Here is a 23,908-nt window from a genome sequence, read left to right on the forward strand (position 1 = left end):
TTGTTTGTATAATTGGTGTTGGCTGCGATGGCATTCAAGATTTCAAACTCAGGTTACTGTTGGATGCATTTTTTTCAAAGTGACAAGGTAAATGTTTTATCCCCCTTAAATTAAAGTCTAAAAACAAAGAAACAGACAAAAAAAATCGACATGACTTAAATAATAAATAACTAAAAGTAGCACAACACGTGGGACACCTGCAAATGTAACATGTAGACATGCAACCACTCACGCCTGGGGGCAGTTTAGAGTCATCAGTTACTCTCTATGTTCATTTAGCTTTTTAGGACTGAATACTTTGGAAGTAGTCGTGCCTCCAGGACTTGGAGGAGAACAAGTCCAACGGCTGGAGATACTATTGTGTTGTTAGTATGTGATAATGTGTGAGCTGACAGCAACATTTCTAAAAGATGCTACAGGCACAAACCTGTCTTCATGTGTAACTAAAGTATCAGAGTGAAGATATGACTTGTGCTTGGTTCAGTGTATCGCTCTCCAGTGCCAAAGAGGAGAACTGCACTAATGTAGTAAGGCAATCGTCGGTACGGAAAAAGACAGTGTTGATAACAGCCACAAGGTCGATGTGCAGATAAACCATGCACTATAACGGACACCATTTGCTCACACTATGATTGAGAGGTAATACCAGCCAGGCATTAGTACTAAACTTGCACTTTTTAATCTCGCCAGGACTGTGCTCCCATTGTCTCTGTACAACCAGTACTCTGTCGTTGAGCCTTTAAATCACTGTTTTCCTCGGTGCAGACTATTTCAAACCCAGGACAATGACTCAAGTGTCTCTAAAACAAACAGAGCTCTGTGGTTTTTAATTTTATAGTGCACTGAATTCAGCTTTCAATCCAGTGGCTTTGGTGAGTATTAGGTTTTGATTATATTCTGGTATGTCTGGTGGAACATAAGGTTTTTTTTAGAGAAGGTTTAGGTGCTTTGCTTTGCTTTACTTCTAAATAAACCAGTGGTTTACACTTCAAGAGGTATATTTATGAATTTAGCGCTGGTGAGTGGCTTGATAAGATACCAGGGTTGATGTCCAGTTGCCTTGTCTCTAGTTAATATTCCATCTCAACAAGCAGATCATAAATGTTGCTCAGCTGCGGGACATGATGTTGCTTTACAATGCTGCTCTGTTTAACTCTTCCGCCTGTGCAGACCTCCGCCTCCCCCCCCTCACAGGAAGTGGACCCATTGTCCTTGGGAGAGGAAGTGGCCGAGTGCAGACCACTGGCTCACTCGGTCTGCGGAGACTGTAGTAAATAATTAATCATGACTTACAAATGGTGGACACACAAGCTGTACAGTAGATCATCGGGGAACAATGGACAGTCGAGTCGCAGCTGAGCATTTTATTCACAACAGAGATGTGCCTCATATTTGATTCCACTGAAATAGTTATGGATAAAAGAGAGTGGTTTGGATTATAGGCAAAATGATACCTTATACAGGAGTATTGGGAATCATGACACATGGCAATAATTATTATTATACAAAGAGATGACTCATTTATTAGATTATGGTATTTTTATACATAGTTTATTTAAATCACTTATATATAACACACTAAGAATCAATATTAATTCAATAAATAAGACACTAAGGTACAATGTAACAGGTTACATTACAATACAGGTTTAAAATATTTCTGTTCATGAAAACAGAAAAAATAATAGTGTTTATTACAGTTTTCTAAACCAATTGGGGGAAACTCGATGCACACACAAATTAGGATAGAATAAAATAGGATTTAAGAACTTAAATGAAACCCTTTTGATCATGTATTATAAAAATATTGTACTGATATTGTAACAAAGGACCACAAAATAAACAAATTGACAGATAAAAAGTTGGCATATGTGCCCCCCAGCTACAGCCTATAGGTACACAGGAGTTTTTTAGATTAACCTACATGTTATTTCGTGTTCAAACGTTTCAAACTGACCATACAACTGTGAACAAAGCTGTTTGAATATCTATTAGTTTTGCTATCGTTAATGGTAGCGTTCAAATGTCTTCCACTAGAGGTCGACAAAGCGTCAAATAACAAGGTTGTTCCTCAACAAGGGCATTTGCCAGGTCAGATCAGATGTGTGTGTATGAGGGGTTGTGAACATTCTTGAGCCGGTTTACAAGTCTTCCCACAGCTAAAATAGCACAGCACGCTTGCTCTGCGTGTTTGACCACAGGGTTATTTCAATTGCTGAAATAAATATCTGATGTGATTGCTTAAAATACCTCTCATGTGACCTGCAACTCATGAGTTCTGTTGTGTTAAATGAGGGTAGAGTTCTAACGGCACTGAATCCAAAACTCTTCTGCAGTCCAAAAGGTTTCAGTGGTCAAGTTCACTGACACACAAAACCTTAAAGTAGGAGTGGCAGTGTTGAACCATTCTCACAAGAAACTCTGGGGTAAAATGGAGGAGGAAAGCTGAGGATGCCACGATAAATATACTTCAGTTAAAATGAGTATATTGTAAGATGATGTAAGACTAACGAAAAAAAAACTAAAATAACTCTAGAAATTTATTAATATATAATGTAATATAATCCATTTTCATTTCATCATACAATTGAAAAAGCCCTTCTTTTGCTTGTTAACACAAGACAGCTGTGGATACAAATCGGAATTAATTGAATGAATAATACTGTACCTTTTAAAATTTGACTGTAGAGTTGTCATGTCAAAATGTGAAAGAACACGTTGCACCGTTTCATGGACACTGACGCCTCTTTCATCGTGCGGTCCGTGTTTTGGTTTGTAAACTACATTTCCCATCATGCCTTTCACCCCGGATGACCGAATGGAACACGGAGCGGACCAGTCGTTTTGACAGCTGAGTAGAAAGTTTCTCGCCAGACACTTAAACATCGCCCTCGACCTTCAACGTAAAGACCGTGGACAAACATGTAAGTTTCGATCAGTGCTTTATGTTATGCGCTGTCGTTTAGTGTCTTGAAGCGTGTTGTCGTTTGACTCTTTCGTGGTTTCTGGAGTAAATTTCCATAATGCCGCAGGGCGGATCTTCTTCTCCGGTGATGTTAGTGCGATTTATACATTAGTGTCGACGTGAGCATCAGAAGCCATTAGTCATTTACTGCCTGGAGTGAAGAAGTTGCTAGAGGTGACTTTATTTACATGTGAAATGTGTTGTTTTGATTGTATCATGTGATTGATACTTGCTGCTAAGTGCATCATAATGATGCTAAAGATAATGCTATCATCGAGTCACAACATTGCCAGTCATGAGGAAATTTGTGGGTTGAAAATCTAAAATACACATGACTTAGTACGACGATCAATTAAAAATAAAGTCAATCATGAAGTGAGTGATAAGCGCTCAATACACGGTGATACAGTATAAAGAGCCCCCCACTGCAGAAACGCCAGTGATCGAGGTGGTTTTAGTTTCAAAAGGCTTTTGTGTCTGTTCACTGTACCTGAAGCAAACATAACCTGACAGAAGGAGTCAACAGTCCAACACCAAAGTTATTGGAGTGTTGGGACCTCACACTTTGGAAATGTGAAGTTGTTTCCCGTGCATTTCAAATCCTCAATTCAGTATTTAGCTGAGTCGATACTTTTGTTTTTAAATGACTCCAACCACTTTGTCTATTGTCCCGGATGATGAGTGATTAATCCTGCATGCGGGGAACATGAATCCACAAAAGCTTTCAGAGGCAGAGTGACATGGCAAAGGTTCTCTGAAGGTGATGGGTGGGGCATGAAAAGCACCTTTGTGTACTAGTCAGGCATCTAAATCACAGTTGAACAGTGGAGGCTGTGACACAAAAAAAGTAAAACAAAAAATGAGAATAAACAGTCAGGAATCAGGTTTACATACATGTAAGTGCAAACTTATAATGTTGACTATGATGTAAGGGAGGGAGAGTTAAGCCTCACTTAAGCCATCACACTGTATCGAGAAGTTATGAATAATTAACAGCCACAAACTTCTATTAGGCATTCTACTCATAATATATTTACCAACCAAGTAGTTGTCAAGTTTTAGGTTTTAAGTTCAGTGATGGGACAAACTTGCCCTTTACTTCATACTATTATTTGTTAACTGTATGATATACATTTTTCTTTAAGTTATTGGTTGATCTTTTATCATGACATCTGTATTTACTTTTTCAAGTTGAAATGATGACAATATGCTTAAGGCTCATAGAACACAATGGTATTTCGTTTACTTCTTACTTATTTGCTATTTAATATATTGTGTTCGCACTTCTGTAATTTCATTGCATGAACACTCAGCTAATTCAATACATTGCATGTCAAGTGGGATGGTAACCCTAATCCCTTGTGAAGTAAGATTATTTCCGTAAAATCTGATGCATCAGTGGCATAATGTACGACTTGAATCTCCACAAATCTGTCTTGTGGTGTAGCTTCACATGCTCCAGCAGCAGCCAAGAACAACATTCAAGTTTAACACTGAATGTTGTGACGTCAGCCAGTTAAAACTGCTGGTGCTGGGGAACTTGCTTGGCTAAATGTTAAAGCCCTCATTTTTGTTACAACCTGTGCTGCACTGTAAGCTCAATAACACCAAGTGTAGTAGCAGTGTAATGGTATTAAGCGCTCTGTAAATCAGTAATGAGTCATGGTGACTTTGATAAGTTTGTTTTTACTTGAGTGGTAACGATAATAGCCAAGCCATGTGCTGGAGTCAGGCTGATTCTATCGCGTATTATATAAGGAGGACATCCAGATGTGATTAATCACCAACTTGCTCTGGCTCAGAAACCTTTTCTTGAGACGTCGTGCTCATTGAAAGTGGTTCACGTTTCTTCCCCTGTGTCCCTCCTCTTCGACTCATTGATCCCTCAGCTCCACCTCCTCACCGCTGCTCTCCCTCCTCTGGCAGGACACACACCACCCAGTGAGACATTTACCGCTGACGCCGCCTCATTGAATGGACACATGCAGTATCAAAGCGGAGCCGTCCTTGTCTTCGTGAAGCACGACGTCTTGCTAATGTTGCTACCGCAGTGCACAGTAAGTTTGTTTCATTGTTGAACAGGGAAAGATCATGTTTTGTGTGCTTCTGTTGTCTTTGCATTTAAGGTGATGAGTGCAGGGGATATGAATTGCTGTTGCAAGGTTTTCCAGTTACTAAAAAGTAGAAAACCCTCTTCCCTTTCATTGGATTAACGTTGTCTTTTCGCTTAGTTTGAGTTGTTTGTCTGAAAGTGAAACATTTGCCCATCTTATTGGAGCTTGTTTTAGTTGAGCCTCATCCTCTGTCTCATTTTGTTTTTGAATATTTTGCAACCTATTTAATAATTTATGATATTTCAATATAGTCTTTCAATGGGGCTTTAAACCCGGAGAGATAATTAGTATGTGGCATTTTTCAGTGACAACTTTCTTTTCTCCTGGGTTACCATCCAGATATAGCACTCCCAGTTGTCAGGGGGACATTCTTGCTCACATTAAGGTCCTGTACCCCCAACTGTTGATTCCCAGGCCCTTCCACTCGTCTACCTATCACTTCACTGACTTGCTCCATGTTCCTCTTCAACTACATAAATCCAGTTCTTTCTTCCTTTCCCTATAAACACACCAGGTTGAAAGCTAACTGAGAACTTTTGATTTTGCTGCTCAGAGGTCAATCTAGTGTTCACAGGGACTAATTTGACAGGACTTTCACAGTCCAGGCTAGTTGTTTATGCACTTGTGAAGTGAAATTCTCTGTATAACCTTTGGAACAAATCATTGTTCAATTTCATTTATTTAAAAAAAAGCTTAATCCGTATAGTCAAGTCATTCTGTCATTTATTGAGAGAGAGTTTAACCACTATTAATTTTGCTTTAAATTCCATTGTTTCTGAAGTAATTGTGCAGGTTTAATTTTTGTACAAACCCCATATTGTGTATTTAAAGATCTAATATTTCTGGCTCTCCAAGCCGAAATAAAGACATTAAATCAACATTATTATCTATTAAATGTTTTTTTTCCACTTTAAACTCTTTTTTGTTCAAGGGCAACACATTCATGCATGTAATCCAGAGCTTCAACTCCTGGACAACCTCAAACTCAGACTTCTCATTCGCCCTGACCATGAGTTCTACCTAATACATTATACACACCTAAAAGTTTGACCAGGGATTGGCTTACTTCCTTTCATCTCGACAGCTGAGAGATGTTTAATGTGCGAAGACACTGCCTCAGAATGACTGAGTGGACATGCATTAAGAGCTAAGTCAATGGTGCCCTTTGTTGTTCCTCAACCTAAGGTGACCGCCATAAGAATTTTCGTCTAAAGTTATGATGGAGAATAGACTTGTATGCAAGAAAGAGAGCTTTGTCCTTTGGCTAAATATCTCTGCTCTAGTTTTCTGATCAGTTTTAATGGAGAACTTCTTCTTCTCTATAATAATTGAGGTTAATGAAAATGATCTCAACAAAATTTTCATTCATGTATTTGTTTGTGACACACTCATTCATTTTTTTCGATTATAAATCAGTGTAATCACATTCCCTCTCTTTCCTTTTCCAAGAAACCTTTATTCATCTGAAGTGAAAGTGTTACTATTATTTGTGATCTTATACTTTCAGCCATGTTTGTCAGCTCATCAATGACCCACAGTGCTGTCAGTGTGAGGTCCTCTTATCAATACAACTGATTAGATTTAACATATTTGAACCTCCCTCATGTCTGGATTAAACCTGTGATTAGCTGCTTTGAATGGACTTGTTTTAAAAAAACTCTTACTGGTACACACTTGCCTTTTTAAATAATTTAAATATATATTTTTTATCGATCAAAGAAGTGGTAGCTGAATCAAGCTGGAGCCTGATGATGTTTAATAATTTAGATATAAAATTATCATTTGTGCACTTAACAGCTCCGGTCAAAGAAGTAAAGTTTAACAGACACTGAATAAAACCTTCAGACCATCAGCTTTAAACGTTTATAGAGCACATGGTACATTTACTAAGAAAACAGTCAGAGCCATAGAACTGACTTTATTGTGTACATTGCCAGCACCTACTGTTGTAAAGTACATGAGGTTCCGTCAGGTTTCAACACCTGCAGAATGACGAGATCAGACGCTTCCTGCTGGTTTGAATTCAAGCGTTTTCTCCTATCATTGGCTCACTGGCCCTTATCTCCATGAAGCAGTTAATCCTCACCCTTTGCACCGTTTATACAGTATATTGACAAAATGAATGTGGCGGGAAAACATTTTCCACCCAGTGAAGGCATTAAAGAAGAAGTTGGTGGATCAGATTGGATCACATTTGAATGGTGAAGTCAATCTCTGTAAACCGTCTGACTTAAACACTAAAACTGATGACAACAAGAGGTGTTGCTACCGATGTGCCACGAGGTTCAGTCCCTGGTTGATGTTTCGTTAAAAGTACCCATAAATATACCTGTATATTCAGCGGTATTTGATGTTTGTTTTCCATTAATGACATATATGGTAGAGATGACGTCTTCTACCACATTAAAAAAGCAATTGTCTGTATAAGCAATTGAATCCAGTCAGCTGACCAGTGTTACAACTGCAATTCTATTTTACCACCTTTAGTGCTCCTGGTACGTCGTCCCACCTGCGTGCCTGTTCTCACGTACTTGTCCTAGTGGAGGGCATTGTTTGCCCTTAGTGCCTGTATTTTTACAAACACACGTTCGGGCAGTCCAGTCCAAAGGCTTGAGATGCTTCACTGCAAACGGCTACATGGCATCACGCTAGTTTCTCTTTCAAGCTTATTGATTCTGCTTACAGTAAACTGTCTTACATGGCTGAAAGTATTTGAAGTTTGTTTCTGCACACAGACTCCAGGGCTCTGGTCGTCGGCAGCGTTCCATTATCTTGTGCCTGGCGGTTGTGTCAGCTGATTAGTCTGTTGACTCGCTCTGCAAACGCAAAACAATCTGAAGCATGAGAAGACGGCTAATAACCAAAAGTCTGCCGTCACCTCTAAATGGGCGACAGGGTCTCGCTTGGCTGCCTGTTCAACAAACCCACCAGTTCGTTCTATTAATGCTGAATGGAATGTGACAGTGACACTGTTGACAAATAGCTTTTGTCTTCATCTTACTGTACGCTGAAGACACAGAAGGCTGGTGGATATGCTGAAGACCAAGACGGAGAATTGATGGGGTGTTGGACGCAATCCAAACCCACTCAGCTGATTAGAAAGGGGAACAGTTGCCAGCTGGAGGGGTGTTGCTAGGCAGAGGTTATATATGAATAGTCAAGTATTATTCTGTTTGGTCAGTTGAAGGCCTCTACATGCACTGTATGATCATGCTGTAAGTGTAAGTGTTGAATGAGTAGTTTAAGATGAATGAGTAGTTTAAGATGCTTTTTGGTTTATACAGTATTAATCTATTATAGCGGTGTGATTTAAAAAAAAGAGCTTTTAAATACATTTTGCAGTTATCATTGCTTTCTATTGTTGTATTGTAGTTTAAGATTTTTGATATTAATATCTGCACATGACCATTTGGGATTCATCTGTCAAGACAGCTTTGAGTATGGTGCTGATACATAGTTATTTTTTTGTTTCAAATATTTTTTTATTGGTTTTAGAAAACATATAATACAATAATATACATGAAAAAATACATCTACAGTGTGTGAGTAAAGTGTAAAATAAATAAAAACAGCAATAAAAATAAACAGACATCAAAACTATATCAGCTGAGTGTTTATAGATATTTACTTTTGAAGAAATGCCGCAGGGTTTCTGCCTCGGAATCAAAGGTCTGTTCTTGAAGTGAACCTTGTGTCTTATGTCCTCACAATTGTCCAAAGTAGCAGCTGCTTTGCGCTGTACAAACCATTTTAGTTCCTTGAACCTTTTCCGGAACTAAAGCGTTTTAGTGGGCGTTTGATCACCAGGAAGTAGGAACTGAATCCGTATAACTCCCGTTTGCAGGTAGTTGCTAATGCTTTTGTGAAACACCACCCTGTTCCTTTTGGTAAGTGTCTTTTATGGACTCCATTTAGTAGGTCCGGTTAGGATCTCACATCTGGCTCTCATTTATAGACATTTTTATATTTACATGAAAAAAGGCAACATATGAAGAAAAAAAATGTTCCTCTACTTTTAAAATACTATTTATTTTGCTTTGTAGAATTATGTGAAAATGAAAGTGCACTAATGCTCCTAGTGCTGCTCCTCATTTTTATGAGAAGCTCGGTGACGTGCAAGCATCAGGCTGTTTGTTGAGCATTCAGCCTGTCACGGCAAGGTTCAACCCTTTATTTACAAAAGAATAACTCAGTAGGAATTGTGCTTGTAATCCCTCCCATTTGCTCTCCACCCTTAGTTCCGGTTGCCACTTGGATTTGTTTAAATCCAGAGGTGATTTTTTTTGCAGCCCTAATATTATTTTCAATCTTACCATAATACAGTCCCTGCATTACTATTTTGCAGCCACGTGCACCATCCGTGCTGGGAACATGATCTTTGCTGACTTTAGTAGCTTGATACTTGTGACCTCCTAAACTACAATGGAGGGTTTTGTTCTCAGTGAACTGAGATGTTGTGTGTGTATATCAGATAAGTCAAACCCTGATGCAGAGTGTCGGGTAGTAATGCTGCTGGTTACTTATTACATTTTTGTGCTTCTGTTTTTGAATAAGTTAATACAGATTGCTTTAAATTAATTCTTTATTAGATGATTCATAACTGCGTCATTCTTTTTTCTTCCAGTGAAAAACTCCCAGCGACGGACTCAGAAAGAGTGTGTTTTTTCTCTGACCCAGCAGGGGGCATCAACCTCTGTGGGAGAAGCTGCACTGTTTTCACCCTGAACTCTTCAAGATCAGACACGCTGTCCCAACCTGCCTCCCCTCTTTTCTCATCCGCTCCTGCTGCTTTTCCTTCCCCATCCACCAGGCCAAATCAGGCCCATCTGGACTCCCACTCAGACGTCACCCTCCATGAGGGGTGGGAGGAGGCACTGGGGGTCCTGGATGGGGACCCCCAAACCTTTAAGCAGAACACATCCGGTTTCATCAGCGATGTGGTGCAGCCACCAAGCCATGACGCATCAACACTGACAGGTAGATCGATGTTTAAAAGTCTTTGTATTCTTTAAAAAATAATATTCAGCAGATCAATATAGCATTGACTTTTCTCCCACAAACCTCCACTTCCTCAGATCTTTGTTCCGACCTGCCGGAGCTGGAAATAGTGAGCCTCCTGTCGGAGGGTCAGCCAAACTACACTCTTCGAGCAGATTGTGTATTTGGGTATGACAATGAAGACTGGCTGCAGACACCTGTGCTGCCTCCAGAGGTCGTTCTTGGACTTACACATGAGCAGATTGAGGAGACGTTCAAGTACTTCTGTAAGTTTTATTTCATTATTTGCGTGCGTACCCCTCATACACTCGCTACAACTGCTCTGGTGGAGCTGTTTCCTGCGGTTAAATGTGACATGGAGCAAATTTTGAATATGTGCGGCATGCAGAAAGAGACAGCTGTTGGTTATCATTTTTTAAATGTCTTTTTACTGAGGCTTAAATTCACACGCAGGTAGGAATAGTGGTCTTGTTTAAGCTTGAGTCTACATGTGGTAAGAGGGATGAGAAAGTGTTGATAGCTATGAAGTCAATCAGAAAGCTGATCATTTTTTTATATCAAGTTATTTTGTGAAAAACAATCTGCAGAGTTGGTAAACAGAATGTGTGCGTTCATTGTAAAGTGCACATCCAAGTGTATGGAGAGGAGTCTTACCCCCTTTAACTCCCCCCCCCCCAACAAACACAGACGCTCACACATGCCCACTTGTGTGACACAGATGTCAAGTGTCGCCAAGCCGATTAACCTCACGTCAATTGGCTTGCAGTGCAGTTTCCGCCGCAGCTATTAGACAGTGGGTCCAAGTGAGACACAATGACATCATAAAGACTTGTCAACAAAGGAATTTCCGCTTTATCGCACCAACTTTTCATAATCATAACCCACTACTCTGATCATTTATGCTGCCCCTTCACTTTGATCATTGCTTGTAGTGCTAGCCAGTCGACATGTCTAGAACAGCATGTCTAGACCACTTTGAGAGAGTTCAGTGGTCATGAAATACAAGTTATGAGACTTGAATCAGGATTCATCAGGTCTTGGTTTGTCTGTGGAGCTTGTGTTTGGATTAATGACTAAACTTAACCATCACCTTTGGCATTGTGCATTGTTCCGATTGGCTTTATTACCAGCTCCTCTATACATAGTCTGCTGTTCCTGCCAGGAGCAGGACTGACTGACTTTCTCCTCGACAGTGTATGCAACTACTAGACAAAGACTAAAGCAATGTTGTAAACCATATATAGCCTTCATCTATCCTTTCAATCAGAAGTGTTGCACATGCTATTTTCCTCTTTCATTTCGACTCACTTCTTCAATGAGCATGAAGGGTCTGTTGCGTTTCAATATTAGATCAGATTCAATGGCAAATACATGGGCAAGCGCTAGATAGACGTCTACTGGGACCAAAGTTCTTTATGATGCAAATCAGAAAGTGCCTGTGACCAACATGAAGTAGCTTTAAGGTTTTGGGGTTCTTTATTGTGCTTTTGTCCTGTTACCGCCATTAATTATTCACGTTACCCTCAGACCCTCTAAGAGTGGGTGTGGCCATGCCTGCGTCAGGATCATGCGGAGGCTTCCATCACAGCAGCGTAGAGAAAAGAGCAGCATCTGATGCAGGCGGAAGCTACCATAAATCCTCTCACGGGGGTGCCGTCTTAATGCTGCGTCTTTTTAGATGGCCTACCCTGTTGTGTCATCCCGTCTGTGAGTGTCAGTGCAATGAACCAGTGAGAAGAAATGAGACTGAGGTACTTAGGGAACATTCTCTGTGATGGATGGAGGGTTTTTTTCTACAGCACCCGCATTTATCCCCCCTCTCCTTCATAATTTCCTCTTACCCGGTAGTCCAACGTGTCCAGGTGAACGTTGGCAGGCGTGACGACAGATGGACCTTGCAGACTGAGGGATTATACATCAGCACCGAAACAGCTCCTGTACTGTACACGCAGACACCAGACCGGAGCGTATTCACACACCCACACACACACACACACACACACACACTCACACACACACACACACCAGGCGAGAGGGCGATGCTCCAGACAGGGAGCAAGTGTCACTTATCACAAAGTGTAACCTCGGAACGCCGGATTATTTAAGATGAACGGGGATACGGACAGTACGGCTTCTGTTGCCACCATGGAGGTTTGGAGCTCTTCAGCGTCCGAGGGAGAGGAAGAGGAGAAGAGCACCTGCAGTGCTGGAGATGAGGTTGTGCAGGGGAAGGCGTTTCTCAACAGCAACAATAATAACAACAACAATAACAACAACAGTGAGGTTGCACAAGGTGGGACAATTTAAATTTTTAATTGATTTATTCTGGCTTTATTATTCAATCCACCACAGCGTTTTATTGCCAAGGACTGTGTTATCTAAGCGCTTAAATACTTAATGTGGAGAATGCTGCAGAGCAGAGGTGGATCTGTGCCGCTGCTGGTACGTCATCATCCATTCAGTAAAACGTGGGTCGGAAATGCTCTTCATGAGAGCTTTGTTGTTTGACCTCATATGGCTGTTGCTTTACAGCAAAAGATTTTCAGTCAGCTTTATATAGGTGTGTTTTCTTGCCATTCTGTTTTTCAAAATATAGAAGCAGCATTGCTTATAGTTGTTCTTGTTTTCCATAAGTATAAAAAGAGGCCAATAGTATTGTATATTTTCATACAAGCATTGTATTGGCGATGGGATGAATGTTAGGCACAGTGAAAATGATGACCTCACACCATCAATATTACAGTGTTGTGAGGTGCAGTACATTTAAGAATGAACCTTGTGACGAAACTGAATCAGTGATGCAAGAGGAGATCGTCCTCTATTCCACCTCTGGGCAACTGGCTCTGACACACTGCGGCACTCTTCTCGATAGCAAGACATTTGAGATGTTTGTTATTTTCTCCTGACACTCATGTTAGTTCTTCTGCAATCCAGAACTACTGAGAAAACAGCTTGACCATAGTGGATTCCCTCCATGTCTTCACTATGGAGTCTGAGACCCGCTGAGCTCCTGTCAATCTTGTCAAGCCTTCACCTTCACAACAAAAGGGATCAATAGGTCTAAATCTTATTCTCCGTGAACTCATCCTTTCCTGTCTGATCTCTTTACCATGAAGGACGTCATACGTAAATCCGGGTTAGACACTTTCAGCTGCAGGAATGTTCTTGAGCTGACGTTCAGGACACGGTTGAGTTTTAGTGGAACAAAAACCGAAAATGTTTTATGTCAAATTTTCCTTCTATCTAACGTCAGAGACGTCATCACTACATGAGCCTTGAAAATGTGACACGATCTGCCACTTAATGGAAACGATGAATGCTTAAAATCCTGCCAATTGTGGTGATGAAGTTGTCATGTATCAAATATTTGATGTTAAAATATCCATCATCTATAATCTATAAATGACTTTGATCTATAGAAGAAAATTGACAAAATAAGATTCACTTTATATATCGCTTTTGTTTCATAGTTATAAAGTTGAAAAACTAAAATGAAAAAAAAAAATCATATATATATGAAATACACTTGTCCTCATGAGACACAGGGTCTATCTAAAGGCTCTCCTCTCCATCACAGCGATTGAACACTGATACAGTTACCCAAGTTCCCAGAGAAAATTCGGGAAGTCCAATCTAATTAGTTGTGGCAGTCTCCCAACTCTAGCTAGTGCAGCTAAAATTTCCACTTCAGATTACACAATAGATTTCAGCCGCATGGTCCCAATTGGTGTCACGTCTTCAAAACTCTCTCACTGTTCCTAAATAAACCATTTTTTCTCTGTAAATTCACATGAATTATACGTCTTTTGACTGGCTTTTGTGAAAGAGCTTAGTTCAGTGTGTTTGTATTTCTCCTGACTCAATGGTCTTGAACGTCTTCAACGAGTCAGACTGGGCTTCATGGGTCAACACCTCTTCAAAATACAGACAAAGTTGAGGTCAGAGGTCAGCATCTATTATCACCCGTTCATGTTGTACTTGTTCTGCTGGGACTCATTAGCTGTTGGCTGTCCCTCCTGCTGAGCTATATCGGGATCCAGGAGAACCGGGTCTTCGCTGGTATCTTATCTAGGCTAAAAGGGATCACGCTAAGAGGATCACTCTCTGGCTGACCACTAAGAGATGTTGTTTCGTTGAAACTTGTCTTGGAGTCAGTCGGTTTGTTGTGAATTTAGAATTTGTGCTGTGCTATCAAGTAACTGAAGACTTTCTTAGTTATTGTTTTGTAAGGTTCAGACACTTGAGCTAGAGGGAGTGAGTGATCTTCTGTTTCTTGGCCTTCGTCCAACTGGAGTTATAGTCTATTCAACTGCTCTACTCCATGTCTCTGATGGACACTACACTACACTACACTACGCTACACTATACTATACTATACTATACTATACTATACTATACTATACTATACTATACTATACTTCACTGTCTACTTCTACTGTACTGTGCTTTGCTATGCTATGCTATGCTATGCTATTCTATGCTACACTATACGCTATACTATACACTATACTATACTATACTATACTATACTATACTGTACTATGCTATATTATGCTACGCTATACTATACTATACTATACTATACTATACTATACTATACTGTACTGTACTATGCTATATTATGCTACACTATACTATACTATACTATACTAGACTGTACTGTACTGTACTATACTGTACTGTACTGTGCTATGCTATGCTATGCTATGCTATGCTATGCTATACGCTATACTATACTGTACTGTACTATACTGTACTGTACTGTACTGTACTGTACTGTACTGTACTGTGCTATGCTATGCTATGCTATGCTATGCTATGCTATGCTATACGCTATACTATACTGTACTATACTATACTATACTATACTATACTAGACTATCACACGAAAGAAGTGAAGAAAGTCATTGTGAATTTTGGTAAGAAGTCTTCAATGTGTAATTATTCTTGAGCTGTGCCAGCATCACTGTGAAGGTTCCAATATGTCTCTTTTATTATTCCAAAGCTGCTCGCTTAATCTCTGCTGAGGAGTTTGTGGTCTGCCTTTTCATTCACAAAACTCCCTCTTCTCCCCCAGTGTTGTGCTCAGACAGAGTGGGCCAAGTCACCAAGACGTATCACGACATTAAGGCGGTCACCCACCTGCTGGAGGAGGTAAGAGAGAGACGCACAGCAGACGGTTAAAGAGGATTAAACCTCTCCAGCTCCCTGGACTTGTTTGTCAACACTATGTTGTAATCACTGCAGTAAATTTACTAAATGACCTTCCAACACACAAGCACAGGGTCTATTGATCATGAATGTTGTTTATGAATTTGCAGAAAGAGCGTGATCTGGAGCTAGCGGCACGCATCGGACAGTCTCTGCTGAAACAAAACCAGGAACTGACGGAGAAGAATGGAGTTTTGGATGAGCAGCTGGAGATGGCGAAGGAAGAGGTACAAGCAAATGGCACTTTCATACAAGGATTTGTAAAAAAAACAAGTTACCCATGAAGAATGTTAGTAGCTTGTTTTCCTACGAGTGAAAAACACTTTTAATTTGGTGCACTTGCGTCTTTGCAAGATGAAAATGGAGGGATTATTCAGATAGATTTAGAATACAGCTGTGGTCGTTCTGCTCATTTTCTCCCCTCGAACTGCTTCTTCTGTTCATATATTTTGTTTCAGATTGCACAACTTCGGCATGAACTTTCAATGCGAGAGGATCTTCTTCAATTCTACGCGAGTGCAGAAGAGACGGATCCTGCTGAGTCGCAGTCGCCGTAAGTCTAAATGGAAGCTTCCTATATAGCCCCCTAAGGGCTTTTTTTGCTTCTGATATCTGGCTTGGATCGAGATCAGGACTGATTTTTACCTGTAGATTCTGTTCCCGTGTTTGACCAGAAGTGCTGTCCTGCTGCTGTCCTCCTTTTGCTTTGTCTTTCTGAATACTTATTCTAATACCTGGACCCTGCTCTTGTAACGCGTCTTTGGGGTCGTGCGATAACAAACAAGCAAAAACAGCATCAACTGTAAAAGGCCGCTGTTTATTAAAGAAAAATCCTTCTCACAATGAGCACAAGTTTGGTCACCTGAGCTGAGACAGATGCAAAAAAAACAGAAACATCTGACCACACGTGTTGACAGGTATCAACTGAAATAAACAGAACTTGCGCCCATGAGTGCCCACCACCGAAAACAACACAACGAGAAGTTCTCACATTTGAATTGTGATATTATGCTCGCTGTGAAAATTCAGCCTCTAAATGTGGTCATGATACCAAGATGACAGTGCTTTAAACAATATTAAAACATGGTTGAAAAATGACTTGTATTTTGTTGCAGAATCAAGAGGAACCCATCGTGCAGTTCTCTTGGCCAGTTTGTGCAATACGACTTCCTGCAGCAGAAACTAAAAGGTTTAGAGGAAGAGAACCGTAAACTGCGATTAGAGGTGAGGAGTGTTTCGTTTTATGCATCTTATACACACGTTAAGAAACTCCATCGAAGTACTTGCTCCATCAAAGATAAAAACTTGAGTTGTGTCGCTTGTCTCAGGCCTGTGAGCTGACCACTGAGACCACCAACTATGAAGAGCAGGAACAGGAGCTGATGATGGTGTGTGTGGAGGAGCTCTGTAAGTCACCTGTCTTTTTATGTGTGGTCTAAGACATCACAGACAGCACAGTAATAACCTGAGGTTTGTTTTCAGCGTCCGTCAATAAACAGGTGGTCGACCTGTCCGACGAGCTTGCGCGCAAAGTTGAGGACTCTCTGCGACAACAGGAGGAGATCAGCTCGCTCCTCGCGCAGATCGTGGACCTGCAGGCCCGTTGCAAAGGCGTAAGTGGCTACACACGCTTCAGGATGCTTGAAGAAAAACATCTGGTGCACTGTGATATGACTTTTGGGTCAAAGAGAGGTAAACAAAAGGCAAAATCTTTGAAGTTCAAGTCATCTTTATAGCTGATAATGAAGACAACATTCAAGAATGTAAGCCTCTGATGCGCCACATAAATCTGCGGTCTTCACCGTTTCCTGCCTTCTTATCCAAAGCAGCTTAACCCTTCTGATACCTGTGAGAAAAAAAGACATCCGCACAAGTTCAAATCCGCCTGTTGCTAGGTCAATGTTAAACTACATATCAAGCTCATACAGGAGTTCAACGCTTTGGTTCGTCTTTCTCCTGAAATAGTCCTGATCTCCTCCGGCAGCCTGGCAGTCTAGGTGCCCTGATGGAGAGGGCAGTGTCACTTGAGGGGTGTTGGTACTTCGACAATGTATCGAAGCCCCAGATGGAGTTCAAATGTCATCAATAAATCTTACAGTTGATTCTGTAGGGGACAGTCAGTGCAGTGAGTTTAACACAGGAGTGACGTGCTGTGCTCTGTTGTTTGTTTCCTTGTTCCTGTAGTCGCTTGGTTCTGCACATCTTCAGATGGTTTCATTTTGGTTTGCCATCTGAATCTACGAATCATTAGAGGCTTTGTGACCTTTGTGCAGAATGAGCTGTTGTTGAGTGTGTTGTGCATGTGAGTTCTGGAATTCTACTGCCACCTGCTGTCCTGTTGAGCTGCGTGCTATCAACAATATTTTGAATGCTTAGAAAATGTATTATACATGAATGTCCCGTAATTTCACTCAGAAACGCGACCATTTCCAAACATTAATCCTTCAATGACATGATGAATGAATGAATGAACTCTGTGTCTTTGTAGCTACATCATGAAAATGAAGAGCTGAATCAGCACCTGAGTGCCTCACGGGAGAGTCAGCTCAAACTCCAGTCTGAGGCAAGTGTGGAATTAAATGCCTTGTTTGACCCCAAAGGTCAAAGGATTTATGATTACTCAGATGCCTCCAGATGTGCAGAAGAGTCTTACTGGTTTCCTCTGTCTGCAGCTGAAGGAACTGCAGGACAAATACTCCGAGTGTGAGGACATGCTCTGCGAAGCTCGGGAGGACATTAAGAATCTGAGGAATAAGAGTCTCCCCAATGGAACCGTGCAGCGATACACGGCCCTGGCTTCGGTTCTCCCCATGGACAGTCTTGCAGCAGAAATAGAAGGAACCTTCCGGAAAGGCCTGGACGCACCTGCACCTCCAGAGTACAAGTGAGTCCTGCTAACAACATGAATTAAACTGATAGATTCCAAGTGCAGCTATTTTGAGGAAGGTGATTGAAGCATGTTTGTATTTGTGTTGTTGATGTATCAAATTCATACCACACCTTCCTTTTATTCTTGTCTTCCTGCTGGTTGAGACATGGTACACAAACACTGCACTATAATGTCATGGATCATTGATGGATATTACATACAATATAACTGATTATATAGATAGTGAGGAAACCACATTACATACAAAATGAACTGGTGCCTGGTTTAAATCGGAGGAAATGAGGTTATACTGACCTCTGCTGGCAGCTCACGGTAGTGGAAATATTAGGGTTAGGATCTGAGAGGTTTAATAACTACATAGAAAGTAGTTTTCAGTGGAAACAATAAAGGAAATTATTATTTATTATTTTATTTTTATTATTATGACCTCTACTGTTGTTGATGCTGCTGTGTTGCTCCACACTTCTTCTGGTTCTGGTTTGTTTTACCGAGTCGCCTGCTTTTATTTACGTCCACTCTCTCAGAAACCATCCGTTCCGCGTGTTCGAAACGGTGAAGGTAGTGAACAAGGCGGTGAGGATGCGGTCACGGTGTCACTCTCCGGGACTCCCTGGTTCTAGCTCGCCTACCGTCCACTCTAGCTGTAACAGCACCCCGAGAACCAGCTACTACGGCTCTGACAACGCCAGCCTCATTCTGGAGGACAAGTCCACCTCCAGTCCTGCGCAGAGGGAGGACAGGTGTGTGGCGCCTCGGGCAAATCCTCAAGTCTCCGTACAAGCAGTTGACTGGGTGCATCTTTCCTCTGCATGGTAGTGGGCCGAAGCGACTGGGTCAACCAGGTTTGCCTGGCGGTCAGGACCTGGAAGCGGCCCTGCATAACCTGTCGGCCCGTCAGCAGAGCCACTCCTCGGAGCGGCCCTTCTTCGACGTGGAGCGAGAGAGGAAACTTCGTGCCTTGGCTGCTAACTGTGACGACGATGAGGCGTCGAGTGGCTTCCTGACACCCAACGACAGTTTGGCCTCCAGTCCTGCGGCGTCCACCGGCACCAACTACTCCAACGGAAGCTCGCGGCACTCCTGCGTCTCCTCCTCCGGATCCAGGTCCTACCTGCCCGACCGCCTGCAGATTGTCAAGCCACTGGAAGGTAGGACGCTGGCTGGACTTCAAATCACAGTCCTAGAGTTTTGTCCCTCGTATTCTGCCATGGATTCTGTTTCAGGCTGTCGCTGTATGTGAATGTTTCCACTGAGACGGCAGATGATTATCTGTCTCTGTTGTCGTGACAATTGTACTTTATTTTTCTATGATGATGACACTTAATTCTCGGATTCTGCTTCTCTCATACAGTTGTGCGTCGTGGAGGAAAAAACTATTAATGTACATTCTGTTGTTCAAGTAAAACAGACGGAAAAAGTGCTGACGACTGCTTATTTATTTTAAAACTAACAAGTTTGCATTGGCTCATTGCTAATTCTAGACCTCTTCAGTGACAGTCAGAGCGTCTTCTCACTAAGCTGTTAGCACAGTGTTCAGATTGTCAGAGGTCTCAGGGCCACCCCTTGTCTCAGAGGTGACATTACCTTGCATGTAAATCAGGACAAACCGTGACCGCGCATGAAAACCTGGCCACTAGAGGGCGCAGCCTGGTTGTCATTGACAGATTCCTCTGACCCCTGTCCGACAGGCTCGGTGACACTGCACCAGTGGCAGCAGTTGGCCAAACCCAACCTGGGGGGGATCCTGCACCCACGACCCGGCGTTCTGACCAAAGACTTCCGGGAGCTGGAGGTGGACATTCAGCACGTCTACAGCCTGAACGACCTGGAGGAGGACGAACCTGACCTGTCGATGCTGTCAGCACATGGCATGGGTGAGAAGACGAGCCTGAATAGGTTCTTATTTAATATTTCACATATTCAAGTGTATTGCTGACATAAAGTGTAGTGGTCGTTTCCCTCCTCATGAGTAGATAACAGAGTTTTCCCCTCCAAATCCTCACAGCCACATCCCCTCAGACCTCATCCAGCCACCCCAAACCTACCAGCCAAGTCCTGCCACCGTCCCTCCTCACCCCCTCCTTCTCCTCTAGGTAAGAACACTGCTGTCACGATGGCTGACACATTTGGTTGAGATATGACTAGAGCTGGAAACATGTCTGAACCGGCTTGTTCTGCTCTCAATAATAACACAAACATCCACCAAGCTTCTCCAGACGGAGCCAGAGTAAATCCATTCATCGTGTCTGATGCTTCTGTAGCGTCTCAGCTTTCAAATGACTGGTTTTATGAATCTTTTTATTCACCCTCTTTTCACTCCACAGTAGCAGGAAACATTTGTCCAGACTCTTTCACCATCTGTAGGGAAAGCAAAGTAAGACCGGAGAGTTCAAGATCTATTTCTCAAACTCATTCATGACCTTTGAGTCCACCCTGCTGCTTGAATTAAAACGGGCGCCGCACCGCCATCATCTGCATCGCTACATTAACAGCATGTGGAGCTGTAGCAGCTAGTAAACGTGCATGTGCAACATGCCCAAGGGTTTTGTTTTTTAGTTTTTAATAGTTTTTTTCCTTTTTCCTGCAGCGTTGACTCTGGCGGCCTGCCATCTTGTCGGAACTGTGAGAATGTAAGGCCCACGTCGTCTCCACTCAGGGGGGGAACCACCACTGCCAATGTAGCGTCGCCATCACTGGGACTCATGCGGCTTCTGCAGGAGCGCGGCATATGTGCCTCTCAAAATCCCGGCGCTGAACTCCCCAGCTCCACAGGCTCGCCTGGGCGGAGGGGCGGGACCAGGAGCGTCTTCAGTTGGAACTTGGTGGAGAAACTTCAGAGCCTGGGTCTGCACAAGGTGGCGGCCCTCGGGATGGCAGGGGCCGATGGGAACGGCAGGCCACTGTGCAGACGTCTGCCCAAAGTTTGACATCAGCCCATTCACCGTAGTGACTTTGCACTGAGCTGTGTGACTTCTGATGCAGTGTCTTGAAAATGAAGCCATAATGTGAGCTTACCTGTCACTGTTGTGTGTGTGTGTGTCTGTGTGTGCGCGTGTGTGAAACACATCCATCTCAGGACAATCACCTGCTTTATGGCCATGTGTACATACCATTGTTTTCCAAAAAAACGTGTTTTAAGAATATTGTACATGCCGTTTTACACATTTAATAAAAGTCCTTTAGCGCTGTTGTAGTTGACAAATTAGAACATCGTTCTGTGGATCATTTGTTCATCGAGTATTTATGGGAGAAACACTGACATCTGTCGGTGAAGGTGTGAATATCAGACCCAGATTTGCTGCAGTCCCTCTAATGGCCTTGACGTAATGCTACCTAACAGTATGGTTCAGCTCAACATCCCGCCAGTCAGTTTTTACTGTCGCCCTCCACTGAATATTGAATGAACAAATGACACACAAACGTTGTTATGTGACGACTTGTCGATGCAGTAATTGTTCACCAAACCGATGCTGTAAATCTTTCAAATGCACTTTGATTCAGTCTTCCAACATCTGCTGTCACCAGGAGTTGTAAATACGTTTCTGACTTCTGCATGTCGGAGACATCGCGTATGATTTTACACCTGGATGTGAGATGTTTTCACTCTGCTGGAACTGAAATGCAATAAAGTCATTTTATTATTTATAGCAGCTAGATGTAGGTTATGAATAACCAAGGGAAGGCTTTTTTTTTTTTTAAAGGGAATGAGACAGAGACTGTCTGCACTACTGTTGTGTGTCAATATCTTGGATCCTGGTCAATAAAACCTTAAATACAGAAAGCTTTGTTCTATCTATCTATCAATCTATCGATCTATATGTATGTGTGTGTATATATATATATATATATATATATATATATACTGCTGTGTTTGGCGTGGGACAAGACTCTAGACACTCCTATTTCCTCTCACTGTCCAAGTATCTGCTCCAATGATGACTCTAAACTGTCCATAGTCGCGACTGTGTTGGCAGTTGTCTATACGTGTCCTGTTAAAACATTTCTGAAATTTGAAAATCTGCAATTGTAAGTGTCTCTATCAATGGGTGTATCCTCACCCACGCAGACTGGAACCAACTGTAGGGTGGTATTGTATCTGTATTGCAGCTGATACCACTTAATCTGTGAATCGTAACACTTGAAAAAAGATATTACTACTATTACTACTACAATATATTATTATTATTATTATTAATAAATTAAAACTGATTTTTGAACGTAACAAAAATATAATTCCCAAAAATGTGTTTATATTTCCAGGTCTCCTGTGCTGCCGTCTATTACAATATGATTCTATAAGTCAACTAGAAAGGCAACAGAAGTGCACGTGTTTTTCAGCCAATATTTAATTTTAAAAGAGCAGCAAAGCAAGCGAGGGACAAATGCAGACCGTAGAGGCTCATTCAGCTTCTCTGCGTCCAAAATCCACCCAGCCCTGATAGTCCCGATCCGTCATGCAGTCGGAGCTCATCATCTCTGCGAACAAACCATTCCTACATGAACCACACACAGTTACTTCCAAGGTTTCACACTGAGAGCCAGAGAGAGAGAGAGAGAGTGTTGACACTGACGTCGCACCTGAAATGGCCTGCATGATCTGTTTGGTCATCATCTCGCGTTCACCTTCGGACAGGTGCGCCCGCCTGGGCCGCCAGGCAGGGCGGGTTTGCTGCTCCTGTTTCACGCCTGTGCCCCTTTCAGTCTGCTTCCTGGTGAGCAGCTGCTGAAGCATTAAGTGCTCTGATTTCTTCCCTGTTTCAGCAGCAGCAGCAGACACCAGTAGAGCAGCCAGCAGCGCAAACAGCGGGAGTTTCGACATGACTGAAGATTTCATCAAACCCTTGCAGGGGTCACCTCCAAAGCTGGAGTAGATCCACCTATTTATATCAGAAGAATCCACGTGTGCCACACCTTCCATGGAGCACAAGTCGATAGTTGCATTAGGATGGATTGATTGGCAGATGTGCCAAAAGGAAATGACGAACGTGTGGATCGGCAATAACAATAAAACTTGTCAATGTATGTGCACTAGAAACCTTCTTCCCAGTAGCATTTCAGGGATGACTGCTTCCTATAATAGATTTTAAAAGGTTTGTACACGGTGAAGAGCCATATATCATCACACGGCACGACCTCGGCCCACAGGCCTTCAGTTTGACATTGATGGTCCAGATTTCCATTCAATCTATGATATTTATTCCACGGAAAAATAAACAATCCCAAAAAAAAAAAAAGAAAATCCATAACGGCTGTGCCACAAGGATCGGCCCTTGGGTCATTGATATTTACAGCTGGAAAAAAACAGAACCAGATTTCAGTCAGGTTCAACAGTTGAACCCAAAACCAGGAGGTAGAGTCAATGCAGCTGCTTTGGATTTAAAGCACTCAATGCCCCTGAAGAGCGCTTCACAACACAACTCAGTCATTCAGTCCATCAGTTATGCAACACCATCCGCACTCTGTCAAAGGGCTATTGTACGTCACATTTTTTGGAGCTTCACATGGGTGTTTAATCAAGTAGGGAGTGTGATATATTGGGAGCTTCAAGGAAGACAACAGTTCGCTGGTACTTGTTTTTTTTATTATGCTTGACCACTCGCACTCGTGTGTTTTAACCTGCTGGCCAACCAAAACCTTGGAGTCCAAGAGGTGGCGCTGTCTGATCATGAGTGTGAGCTTTCATTGAATTATTATCAATATTTGAAATATTACAGAGAGTAAGCGGCAGTG

The 23,908-nt window shown here is 42.1% G+C and overlaps 1 protein-coding gene and 1 long non-coding RNA gene across 6 annotated transcripts; both read left to right on the top strand.

Moving 5' to 3' along the window:
- Positions 1–2,795: 2,795 nt before the first annotated feature.
- LOC128753361 (uncharacterized) lies at positions 2,796–9,853 on the top strand. 2 transcript variants are annotated; one of them, XR_008413846.1, is made up of 3 exons: positions 2,796–2,924; positions 4,892–5,022; positions 9,704–9,853. It is a non-coding gene; the product is annotated as an uncharacterized LOC128753361 (long non-coding RNA). The 2 variants fall into 2 exon arrangements; XR_008413847.1 differs by having other exon boundaries at positions 2,813–2,924; positions 4,855–5,022.
- Positions 9,854–11,932: 2,079 nt separating this feature from the next.
- Positions 11,933–21,959, top strand: LOC128753358 (trafficking kinesin-binding protein 1-like). Of its 4 annotated transcripts, XM_053854970.1 has the most exons (15): positions 11,933–12,370; positions 15,155–15,231; positions 15,399–15,515; positions 15,747–15,841; positions 16,404–16,512; positions 16,617–16,695; positions 16,771–16,901; positions 17,777–17,851; positions 17,961–18,172; positions 18,703–18,918; positions 18,995–19,326; positions 19,867–20,052; positions 20,184–20,271; positions 20,503–20,552; positions 20,766–20,870. In XM_053854970.1, the coding sequence occupies exons 1-14, from the start codon at positions 12,184–12,186 to the stop codon at positions 20,540–20,542; spliced, it is 1,944 nt and encodes a 647-aa protein (XP_053710945.1). In that variant the 5' UTR covers positions 11,933–12,183; the 3' UTR covers positions 20,543–20,552; positions 20,766–20,870. The 4 variants fall into 4 exon arrangements, with proteins under 4 accessions (XP_053710945.1, XP_053710942.1, XP_053710943.1 ...); XM_053854967.1 differs by lacking the exon at positions 20,503–20,552 and having other exon boundaries at positions 20,766–21,959; XM_053854968.1 differs by having other exon boundaries at positions 20,503–20,916.
- The last annotated feature ends 1,949 nt before the right edge of the window (positions 21,960–23,908 follow it).

Source organism: Synchiropus splendidus, chromosome 2, assembly GCF_027744825.2.
Source record: "Synchiropus splendidus isolate RoL2022-P1 chromosome 2, RoL_Sspl_1.0, whole genome shotgun sequence".
Lineage (NCBI taxonomy): Eukaryota > Metazoa > Chordata > Actinopteri > Syngnathiformes > Callionymidae > Synchiropus > Synchiropus splendidus.